Source organism: Epargyreus clarus, unplaced genomic scaffold (genome assembly GCF_041222505.1).
Source record: "Epargyreus clarus isolate Ecla_fem2 unplaced genomic scaffold, WU_Ecla_fem_2.2 ptg000015l, whole genome shotgun sequence".
NCBI classification, from domain to species: Eukaryota; Metazoa; Arthropoda; class Insecta; order Lepidoptera; family Hesperiidae; genus Epargyreus; species Epargyreus clarus.
In genome coordinates, this window is record NW_027332223.1 from 7,977,192 (window position 1) to 7,989,685 (window position 12,494).

Genomic DNA, 12,494 nt, shown 5'->3' on the forward strand with positions numbered 1-12,494 from the left:
CCTGAAGCCAATCAAATGTATTGCCAGTCCCGAGCACTAATATGTCCTCATGTCAGCTGGCATACAATACCACCGTTAAGGCAATCCTAAAACTGCCTTTTCTGGTGGCATTGGTTACTGATCTAGAAATGAGCCACACCAAATTCGGATTTGGAGTGGCTCATTGTACTTGTGTTCCTCCACTAGTTAAACCCTTAATCTGAACAATTTAATGAGTTACAATTGACGTTATCTCCCACCACCTGTATAGATCAGTCAATGAACTATATTTTATTGCCCCATCCTCTTTCTACATGTCGACGATTTAATGGCAAGCCTGATTCAACGACTTTATGAGTATGCATCCATACAATACAAATGTTTTTTTTTTTTTATAATATAAGAGTAGCAGACGAGCATGCAGTCCACCTGATGGTAAGGGGCTACTGCCGCCCATGGACATCTGTAATCAACCCCAGATAGGATTAGATATTCCTACCTGAGGTCGGCCACAGATGCGCCGCTACCCCTGAGGACTAAGCTGGAACGCCTCGGAAAAGTCTATCTCCCTTACCACACCCTTCAAACCGGAACACAGCAGCGCCTAACACTGCTGTTATTAGGTAGAAATAGGTGTGGCGGTGGTGCCGCCGAAGTCGAACCACAAAGGGTTCTACCACCTTCAGATTTTATTTTATGTATTTTCTAACACTACACATTTCACAGAAATTCGAGAAAGGATGTGTTATTGTTAATATTTAATAGGAAATAATTTGGATTACAGTGGTATATGAGATTGTTCATGAATCTTTATTTATATTTTCTATATGCAAATACAAAAATACCTCTTCTAAGTCCATATACGGTCCGACTCCTTCGGGAAACATTTCATCAGCCGCAACTGTTGGTTTCATGTTTGCAAAGAATATGCAATTAAATCGAATTCAATTTCACAGCAGAAAAATAGCTGAAATAAATATGAGGAATTTTAATTCCGTTCGGAGACAAATGTCATACAACGACTGACAATGACATTGACTTTGGGAATATTTGGATTCCCTTTGTCAATATTACCATGAAGTTATAGGTAAATACCTATAACTTCATGAATATTACCGATGTAAGTATTACAGACTAAAAAAAATATATTCGATTTATACATACTATTAAATAACGAAAAATATAATACGATTTTGCTTAATGTAATTCGACATTTTTTTCTTTGCGTGTGGTGGTTTTCAGAATTGCAGTAGATTGAGGTCAGCTTCATTAAAGTTTTTTCAATTTTCCTAAATAAAAATTACGAAATTTAAATCAAGTTATGCTATTTGTCAACAAAATAAGGATTTCTTTTACACTATAAGCAGATGTTTGTCATAATATATTAAATATTGGTAAACATAATCGTAAAAAATATCCATTTACGTAGTTTTGAAAACCTAGCATTATGATGGCCAATGGCGCTCCTGTCACGCACAGACAAATTTTGCGAACTATAAATTGTTAATAGCAGATGATTGTCAATGTCAAATGTCAATGTGAAATTTGTCAATATCACATTATCAAAATTGTTATCAACAATGTGATTTTTGACTTATTAAATGTTTTCAGTCCATTGTTGATAAGATTATCGATTTTTATCTTCGGTGTAAGTACATGTACACAATTAAATGGGATATTGAATTTAAATGACTCGGGAATAATAAAAAAAAGATGATATATGATAACAAAATAATACTTGCACCAATGGTGCGTATTAATACTCTGCCCATGCGACTCCTGGCTCTACGGTATGGAGCTGATATTGTGTACACGGAGGAGCTGATAGACTGGAAATTACTACGTTCGAAACGAAGATACAATGGTAAGTCAGGAATTTTAGTTGTAACATCTTACGCCTTTCATTGATAAATAACCAATATATATATATATATATATATATTTACTTTTTACAGATATTCTCAAAACAGTAGATTTCGTTGATCAGACAGATGGTACCATAGTTTTTCGTACGTGTGATGAAGAAAAGGAAAGGGTTGTCTTACAACTTGGTACTTGCAGCGCAGATAGAGCTCTTAAGGTTGCCAAAATGGTGTAAGTATATAAAATATATTTGTTTAATGCAAAAAAAATGTATACATATTCTTTTACGTACACTCACTTTGCAGGGAAAATGATGTAGCCGCTATAGATATTAATATGGGTTGTCCAAAAGAATTCTCCATCAAAGGAGGTATGGGAATTGCACTTCTTGAAGATCCCGATAAAGCTTATAATATACTAAAGACTCTAGTAGACAACATTTCAATACCAGTTACATGTAAAATTAGGATATTTCCGACACCAGAAGAAACATTGAAAGTTGTGAACAAATTGATCAGCTCAGGTATTAAAGCTATTGGCATTCACGGCAGAACGAGAAATGAGAGACCACAACATGCTGTAAACACAGACATTATTAAGTATGTAGCTGAGAGAGTCCCTATACAAGTTATTGCAAAGTAAGTAATAGACACATACACGTAATAATGCCTCACACACATAATGCCTCACAGTAATAATTGAGACAGGTGTACTCATTGAATACACAACCAACATGTCTAGTGCCAAATCCAAAGGTGAAAATTACATATTAGAATATACAGACTACTTGTTAAAAAACATGCAAATAATGTAAAGGAAAGGATATTTACTTGGAATTCTCCTGGATCTTGTAAAGGTTGTGTAGAGTTTAATACTTTCATTGTACGCCTAAAAATCAATTATGTTACTGCTTTAGGAATTCACAAGTTTAAATTTTTTCTAAATTCACTTTTCAGTGGGGGTTCTAAAGAGATAGAAAAACACAGTGACATTTATAAATTTAAGGAAATGACGGGTTGCTCCAGTGTCATGATAGCAAGGGCAGCTGAATGGAATTGCTCTATTTTTAGAAAGAATGGTCTATTACCTATTGATACTGTTATCACTGATTATCTTAAACTTGCAGTTGATTATGATAATTCACCATCTAATACAAAGTACTGCGTCCAGAATATACTTAGAGACCTGCAAGAGACACCAAGAGGTCGAAAATTCTTAGAAAGTCAAACAGTGGAACAAATCTGGTTTGTTTTTATTTATTATATAATTTATTTATGTTTAGGGAGACAGAACATAGTATTGTGTTTATTTATTATATGTTTTAGTGCAATATGGGACTTGGATGAGTATTGTAAGAAAAAGCAAGATGAATATCAAAGTATGGGAATACAGGGTAGATGGCAAGTAACTCCGGATGAGTTGGAACCACCCAACAAGAAATCAAAAATTGAAGAAATAAACCTTGATGGTGTAGAACAAATGAAGGTAAGCATTGGTCTATTTAATGAAATTTGTTTAATTTTAATGTTAAAACTGGTAAATGGAAAGCAATCATTCCATTGCCAGAGTAGTAAATACTTAGGTAGTAAGGCTAATGTGATGGCACCGAAGATCACTAATAGGATCGAATTAGTGATTGAGTAGTCAATAGTGACTGGCACCATAAAAGAATTAAGTAAACATGAACACCATGAGTTCATCCCAGAAAATAGAATAAAATAATTAATGAAGATTACTAAGCAAAGTTACTCATTTTTTGGAACTGAAAAGATAATAGAAGCTATTTAAACATTAATTTTGAAAAACACACATGCAGCATAACTTTATTAATTAAGAACATAAATTAGTATGTTACTTATTTATTTTTACATTGAAGTCTCAGGTGTAACAATTTTTAGATTTGCAAAGCTTCTTTTCTTTTAAAATTCTTCCAGTTATAGCTGTATAACAAATTAAATGCATCATACCTATGCAATTTTTTTTCAGGTTTGTTTCATTCGTGCAAATTTCAATGACTTAAATTTGCCAAAAACTCAACTTCATGTTTGGGCAGGCAGAAATGGATGCAAATTACCCACATATGAAACACAGCAAGTAGAAAAACTCTTTCGTACAATTCTGTCATTTAAAGGCAAAAAATATACTTCAACATTTTGGGAGAAGAACAAGAAGTTTGCTGAACAAAGTGCCGCTTTAGTCTGTTTGTACTATTTGGGTGTAGTGTCCCGGGAAGAACTTGTAAAGTTAGGCAGTGTTATAAAATAAATAAACTTTTATGCCTTATTATCTTCTACTTTATTTTAAACCTATTTTACATTGCTAATAAGAGTTTTTAATATTAAGGTGAACTGCCCGTAAAGTTGCTAAAGGATATGACTAATATTATACTTCAGTTTAAAGAACACTATAGAAGATTCGCAATAGATGTGTGCCAACGTAAATTCTGTCAAAAGTAGATTTCCATCTTACAACACTGCTTATAAATTCTCAATTACCACCTGCATTACACAGACTGCATGCTTGTTTATTTAAAGATAGAAATATTATTAACAATTATAATATGGTATTAAAAACACAAATGCTATTGTTTACATACAGTTACTTATTCATTAGCACTTTGCTGCTTTTTCATGCTTTCTATGTTATCCATCAATTGTTTATTCAGAGCTTCTAGGGTGGTGTTTAATTCTTGTTGTTCTTTTATATCATTTCTTAATTGCTTGTAATTCAAGTAGCTATTGTATGCGTCTCGTAAAGTTTCATCGCCAATTGAAAATTTCAAAGGTTCCTTTAGTTCGTCAATCATCAGAGTAGACAGATCTTCGAGCACACATCGTGGACTAGGCAGACTCGGCTTGTTATACTTATCCATATTTTGCTCGATTTTGTAGTATAATTTTACAGTTAAAATGTATATTTAACCAAAACTCGAGTCAACCTCAAACAATTCATATTTATTATACTCATATAGTATACTGTAATATCGGGTTCAGGCGAAGGTAATAGACATATGACATTAGACGTCAACGATAAATGTCAGTATTGTCAGTCGCAATGTCAATTGTCAATGTAACTGTCTTTCTTTTTTATGATAAAATACCATATACGTTACTATACGCTTTGTAGAATACGATTCGAAAATTTAAATATGTCATGAATACGTTATGGCGTAAAAGATAAGTTCATTGAAATCGAAATTAATGATCCTTCAAATTATTTAGCGAATAAAAGTGAATAATTTGTAGAGATTGAACTTATCGATAAAATTGCGTTGAAATATTCGTTATCGATTATCCGTATTAAAGCCCTTCGAAATAATATCGATAATTGATTCCAACTCTTATCCTGTACAACATCTGTATTGTCTGCGGTCATTTTTCAATTTCCTATAGGTAAACTATTTTTTGGTCTAGCGTTCAATTTAATAAAATTACGAGCTTAAAAATAGGTTCAAGTTAGTTGTCAAATTTGTCAAATGAATAATTTTTAAAATTAATAATTTTTAAAATTAATAATAAAGATTCGTAACAATATATTAAAATTTGATAAAATTGTCACTAAAATTTTCCAATTTTAACCTACACGTGCAAAAAAGTTTGTCGGTGAGTACCTTTTATTTTTTCTTAATAGTCTGTTAAAGTTGATTAACAGTCTGTGGTATCATCGGTACCATAGATTAAATATGTACAGTAGGTATAGTTTTTGGTAGATACAGAGAAATATTTTTTATTAAAAATATATTACTTAACATCGCTTAGTAATAATGTCTATAATTATGATTGATGCGACCGCTACACGAAAAACTTTTTGTCCGATGTAGTCAAATAAATTCTTAATTGATTTTCGTCTAATTAGACCAATATAATGTCCAATGTAATATAATTCCAATAGGCTAGTTGACTCATTTCAAAAAAATACACAACAATGTTTCTTATAGTATTTGGGCTTAGATTAGTAAAATACATAGGCTTAACAATCTAAATATTTCTATATTAAGCATAGACACTAAGTTATAAAGGTCGAAGACCACCATTGCCGACATCGTTTTCATCGATTCAATAAAAAAATAATTCAGCCAGAATAGAGCTGTGGTATTTCCTGCCTGTCTTAGGGTTCGTACACAAAACTGCGATGCGACGTCGCATCGCAAAAATCTGCGAGCTCCCTCGACGCATCGCAAGAACTTGCGAATTGATTCGCATCGCACAGTGGTTGTTGTTGTTGGTCACCCTGAGAGACGCTACGCCGCACGATATCGCATCGCAGCAATTCGCATCGCAATTTTCTGCGTTGCGAATTCGCATCACGTCGCATCGCAGTTTTGTGTTCGAGCCCTTAAGACGCGACTAAGAAGGGCCTTTCGGGGTTGCAAGCGGGGTTGCGGACAGCAAGAGTTTGAGCTCTAATTGCCTAGCCAGCGACTCCATGAAGGACGATCGTATATCACTTAGTAATCTTTTGAAGGTTTCCCTTCTCAACAGAAACAAACAAGATACTAGAATCATAATAACGCGTTGGTAAATTGGGTAATCGTAATAAACTTAGATAAAAGTTTATTTAAAACTTATTGACAGAAATAAACTTATTAACTCACAAACACAGTATTGAAGTATTCCACATGCCTGATTTTTATTATTTTAGGCGTAAAAATGAGAATTCAAGGTTACTGACGCTCAGAGGCTACTATGCGTATAGATCAGAAATTGTCGATTACGGATATGTCCGGATATGTCGGTATGGACTTGTGTACTTAGGGTAAAGATAGAATAGCATCTTATAGGTATACCACACCTTACAAACCCGAAAACAGCAGAGCCAAAATCAGACTGAGGCAATGGACTGATGATGATGGCTCGTAATCTGGTTCCTTCGACGTTTCGTAGATAAAAACAAAAGGTATCGGTCTGTTGTAGCGATCCGGCGGAGTTATTTAGGTGGATAGTTTGCGGTTTCCTGTCGCAACCGCGGCCGCATCCTTCATTTCATGAGCGTGTTGTGCTCATTTGCTGTAAGAATAATAAAGACGCAATTTTAAAATAACTTAAAGCAAGAGTTCTTATTTAATAACGTACTTATAAACGTACAAGATAACTTATATTAAGTAACAAGAGCATACGATATAATATTATTATGTAAGTACCTACGGCCTACGGGTACACTATAAAATAACAGATAAGTATTTATGTACTTTGAAAGGAATAACGGAAGGAAAATACGGTATAAATTTAAGTTTGTTTCAATGTCGATGAAGCGTGTATGTATTGTATAGATATTTTTATATTTCGTGATATATTATGTAATTTTTAGTTATTATTTCCTACCTCCCTGGTTTGTTTCCGTGCTGGAGATGGCCCGCGTCCCTTAGTTTTCCTATCCTTGGTCTAGACCCTAGGTTATTAAAGTACCCATAAACTAGCTCTAAGCTATATTCCACTCGATTCAGTCCTACCTAAAGTCCACAGATGCACAGCTACGACTCAGGACTATATGAGAACGGCACGCCATCATGTCTTTCAATTCACATCACATGTGTGTAAGCGTTGCTGTTATAATGCAGTATCTAATGTATCTGATGGTGCCGTCGCAACCTAACTGCAATAAGTTCTGTCACCCATGGATTTTTTATTTTTAAATCGTTTCTGTAAACTCTGTGTATGTCTGTACATACGAGATATACTCGTAGGTACCTATATCTGTGCCGTAAATCATATTTATCTGCGTTGTTGTTTAGATAGGTACTTCATTTACAAGTTCGTAATTAGCTATCTTGCCTTTACCCAATTGTGACTTAAAGAAAAAAATGTTGTTTGTCAGTAAGACGTAGGTAAGTAAGATAGATTAGATAGGAAGGTTAGATAGTAAGTTTATTGTAATTAAAATATTATGGGAACTTTCAAAATATGAATCAAAATTTTTGAATCACGTGTAAGCTCCGTTTTATTCTTGTTGGATGCACTATGTTATTAGCCGCCGCCGGCTTCTCGCCGAGCATCAAATTACCAATGTCTACTTATTTATTTTATATCAATGTCCACTGTGATGATTGATAGGTAGGTACATAAACAAATAAAACGTCGAGATTTTATCGCAATTGATTGTATTAAATAAAATAAATTTAACATTGGTTTTCGTCATCGAAAACTTATATATTTGCATGTTTGTACTTAATATACCTAAGTACGTACCGTAATTGCTCTGCTTTAGCTTTATGACATAAGTCCAAATTAGTGTTAGAATCGATAGAAATAAGTATTTCAACATGCAACAATAAGTACCTACCTAAAATGTTGAAGTTATGGGCGACCAAGTTGAATATAAATATTATTTTCTGAACTCAAAAACTTTTACCTACTAGGTAACTACGAGGTACTAGTCTTATTTGTATCTATCTTACGATAGAAACACCTTGCCGATTATCTATAGGTAGGTATTATTTGTACAATATTTTGCAGTATTACAAATGTTTTAAGTCTAGGTATGTCGATTTTCAAGATAAAATGTGCGTTGCAATACTTGCGGTTGAAGTTTAGATTTATAATGGTGTAGTAATAATGAGTTTTTTGATTTACTACCTCTCTGGCTGAGTAGAAAACGTCCGCACGCTGCTGACCGCGAAATTACGGAACAAAATGACGTCTGTAAAAGCATAATTCAAGAAACCACAATTTTACATTGCTACAGTGCCCTCATATCGGGAATCATAAAGAAAGTAGGTAGGTAGGTACCTACCTAAGTTAGGAAAAAGAGCTTTAACGTTATTGATTCTCCGGACATTAAAGCTAAGTATATTTCGTTTAACAGTGATGTTTTTGAAGTTAAGAGTAAATAGATACAGATGTCTAGGAGTTTAGGTTTCCAACGCACGAAAAAATAAAAAAAACGGAACTCTTAATCCTATACTCTTATCTCAGAAACTACTTATCTACTGAGGCTATAATTAAAAAACACATACAAAATAGTTCTTTGCGTACATATTTCCTACTGGAATACTTATAAAAAGAAAAAGGTAAATGTGTACGGAACCCTCTCCACACGAGCTTAACAAGCACTTGTCCTGTTTTTCTTCTTTCAGCGTATGATGATTCCAAACTATACAGTTTGTGAAACAAAATTATTTGGAATTGCAGTTACCCGTACCTCAATTACTTACCTATTATCTGTTACATGTATTTAACCAAATTACTCGTATGCACATCATCACTATACCTATACTCCAGCTACGGGTACCGATGTAACATGCCAAGGATTCCGGGTTCAGTACTAGCTAATAAACATTTCAACGGTTAATTTATATTTTGCCAAGCATGATGTCCACGGTAGATATCCACGACAAATCAATCCTAGAGTGACGTTAATGTTGAAAGCATTATTAATCTTATTAATAATATTTATGTAGGGAAAATTTACCTAAGTTAGCTTACATTTTTATTACATAAATGCATATTATATAGTACATTATTTTAAAATTACTTGCATACTTTAATTATATATTTTAAAATTAAAATTACGTCCATTTTAAATTAAATTATATTCTTCAATTTTCCGTGAGCAGTACTGAAATTGTTTAAACGCTTTAAATTTTTAATTATTTAAAGTTTCGTATTGATATTTTATAATGACAATACTCGTCACGATGTGTCACACTGTTTTGTGTTGCATATTTAAATGACGAGCAACGTGACACTCATACGCAATTTTGGACAATTCAATGCGGACCTCTTCAAATCTCAATATGGAGCTTCTCATTACAATGGGGGCCGAAAAATTAAATTACAAACTCCACCAGCGCATATTTGCACTTTAAAAAATTGAGTGGAATTAATACGACACTATGGTTCAACTTTTTTTACTTACAAAATGATATCAAAATTTATTGTATAGTGAATAGATTATCCGATTTGTAAAATATTTAGAACGTTCGTACCTCTCTAGCGCGTTCGTTCACCCATCACTGTTTCATTGCTGGGCACGAGTCACCTTTTTTATATTAACTAAACGATGAGGCAGAAGGGCTACCTGATAGAAAGCAGTCATCGTCGCCTATGGACATTTGCAACACCAGAGGAGTCGCCAATGCATCACCGGCTTTAGAAGAGAGCTCTTTTTACACCTTTCTTGAAGAGCCTCATGTCATAGCGCTTCGGGAATACCTCAGGAGGAAATTCATTCCACATCTTGCACGTCCGTGGCAAGAACGTTCGTGCAAACCGAACCGTGGAGGACCTCCTTCTGTCAGATTGAGAGGACCTTAGGCCACCACACCGACCACTTATGGAATGCTAAACTTCTTCTCTCTGGTGATCTTTCCGTAGCCTTCTCTGCAACAGCACGTAACTTTTTTGTGACGTTCCTTCGCCGTTAAGGCATAATATGATACTTAAGTAATTTCTACATGATGTTTAAAACTACTTTATATCAATGATACTTTATATCCTTCTTACTATGGACGTATTAGACGCAAAAAGATTAAATCCAGAAAATATAAAGCAGCGTTTTCCTGTTTCCCTGTGAAGTTATCTATGTATCTTTGTATTGCACCATCAGCAGTACTATCCCCAACAAGAGCTAACGACCTACTGCTTATGTACGTATTTTATTTATGTGTAACTAAACATAAATCGAAATACATAAATGTAAGCTTTTCTAATATATATTATATTTGCATTGTATCAAGAAACACTTTAGAATAAATGTTTTTGTATTTTGAAAAACATAATTATCATGCAATCTTATACCTAATATCATCAATTAACAGATCTTCACAGAACATTCAATAACTTCCAGCTATAAAGACAGAATACACCTACGAATAAATAAACAAACATCTAAAAGAGATTCGCTTTGACAGGAATACAAAACGTTGAATGCTATTAGGCCGGAACGCGTGCCCGTTCATAATCAGTAGGTAGATCTCATAAATAAATTGAGAGCTTTGTATATAAAAACAAAAGGGGGTTAAGTTATTAGAGCAGGATAGGGCGCGCGTGCCGGCGCGCGGGTGGCAATCTTACTCGTATGTCGCTCTCGTAAGCCCTGATCCCTATAAATCGCTTTCGGAGACAGATGACATTTGAGAGCATGAAAAACTTTGAGAAATTTCTATTTTGCATTTCTTTCATCACAAATATTACAGTAGCTCTTGCAATAAAAACATTCGTTATACTTACTTAATTTTATTATTACAAGATTCTTTTTGTTCGTTTGCACTAGATAAGAGGAATACAATCACATATAAAAGTAGTGAACCTAATTCACACAATTCATGTAATTCCTTACAGCATCGTAATTGTTGTAAAACTATGATTGTTGACTCTACATCTTTAATCCTAACAAGATAATGTAATCAGTTATGACAATTGAAATTGTCACTGTCATCTATTTTCGTGTTCGAAAAATATTAAAAAAAATTAGTTTTTAGATCATTTACGAATGAAACGGTACTTCTCCGCACTTTTTCTTCGATTTCGTGTTTTTGCACCACTTAACTGCGCATGTCGGCATTGTTCCGCGTAAATTACACCATGACAGCCATTAAATGGCGGACAGAATTGTCAGCCGTTTAAGCCATTTAATGGCTTCCTTCAATTACAAGGCGGTGAGATATCTAAACTCATCTATGATCTAGATAGGTAAGATCGCTAGTCGCTACTCTATCTATAAACTATATTTTTGGACACCACTATTGATTTATTTAAATATCTATTTCGATTCTGTTGTTAGTTGTTAAATAATATTTTTTTCCCGGGATACAATTATATTGTAGAAGAATACAGAAATCTAATAAACTTTTTGGAGTACAATCATAGATTAGTAAAGATACTTCGCCGCCTTGAAATTGAATGAAGCCACAAACGGCTTATTTTAGTAAGTTCTTTTTTTGAATCCTTGACAAATAAAACCATGTTTAGAGAAAATTTACGAATAAATAACTAATTTACGTAATAATTACGTAATTTACGTAATAAATAAATAATTATTTGAAATATTTTAGGGACATTTTAGCACGGAGACATGGCAAAACTTTTTTACGCAACTATTTCAATTCTCAAAACTGGGTACATTTTCTTGTTAGGAGTGAGTAATCTTTACTAATCTATGAGTACAATAAACATTGAAGGGTTTCAACGTTTAACTTCTTTAACATCAGAACCTTCCTAATTACCTACATACTAAGTAATTTTTTAAAGATCTTTAACTTAGCTATAACGAATCAGTCTTGAAAATATCTTTTTTGATAGAGTTATTATTTTTTTCTCAGAGCAATAGTATCTTGTTACAACAGACAGACAGTATTTAAAACTGAATGATATATCGATTCGACAAAGCGAACCAACTGCTCCAGTTGTTCACGGAATTTACGAGCGGGACGGAACACGGCAAATACATTTGTTAATAGACACATTAGCTGTTAAATGCGTCTGCTCCTTCTTAATTGCCTACATATTGTCATTCCTACAGATTGTATGCAGTCTCTTTTGACAGCAACATGAACGGTTAAATTGCCGGTCAATTTATTTTAAAGCCCTTTTAACTAAAGAGCACAAATTTCTACTGAGTGCCGCTATTGTTATGAGTACAAATTTTATTTTGTTAAATAAAATATTGTGTGCCAACCGTAAACCTGTCATTGTGAGTTGTTTTGTTTTTGTTTT

The 12,494-nt window shown here is 33.6% G+C and overlaps 1 protein-coding gene across 1 annotated transcript; it reads left to right on the plus strand.

The window, feature by feature from the left end:
* The first annotated feature begins 1,511 nt into the window (after window positions 1–1,511).
* Dus2 (Dihydrouridine synthase 2) lies at window positions 1,512–4,128 on the plus strand. The gene is made up of 6 exons (XM_073080679.1): window positions 1,512–1,843; window positions 1,935–2,073; window positions 2,148–2,480; window positions 2,799–3,086; window positions 3,168–3,327; window positions 3,829–4,128. Exons 1-6 carry the CDS (start codon window positions 1,693–1,695, stop codon window positions 4,105–4,107), a joined length of 1,350 nt encoding a protein of 449 aa, XP_072936780.1. The 5' UTR covers window positions 1,512–1,692; the 3' UTR covers window positions 4,108–4,128.
* The last annotated feature ends 8,366 nt before the right edge of the window (window positions 4,129–12,494 follow it).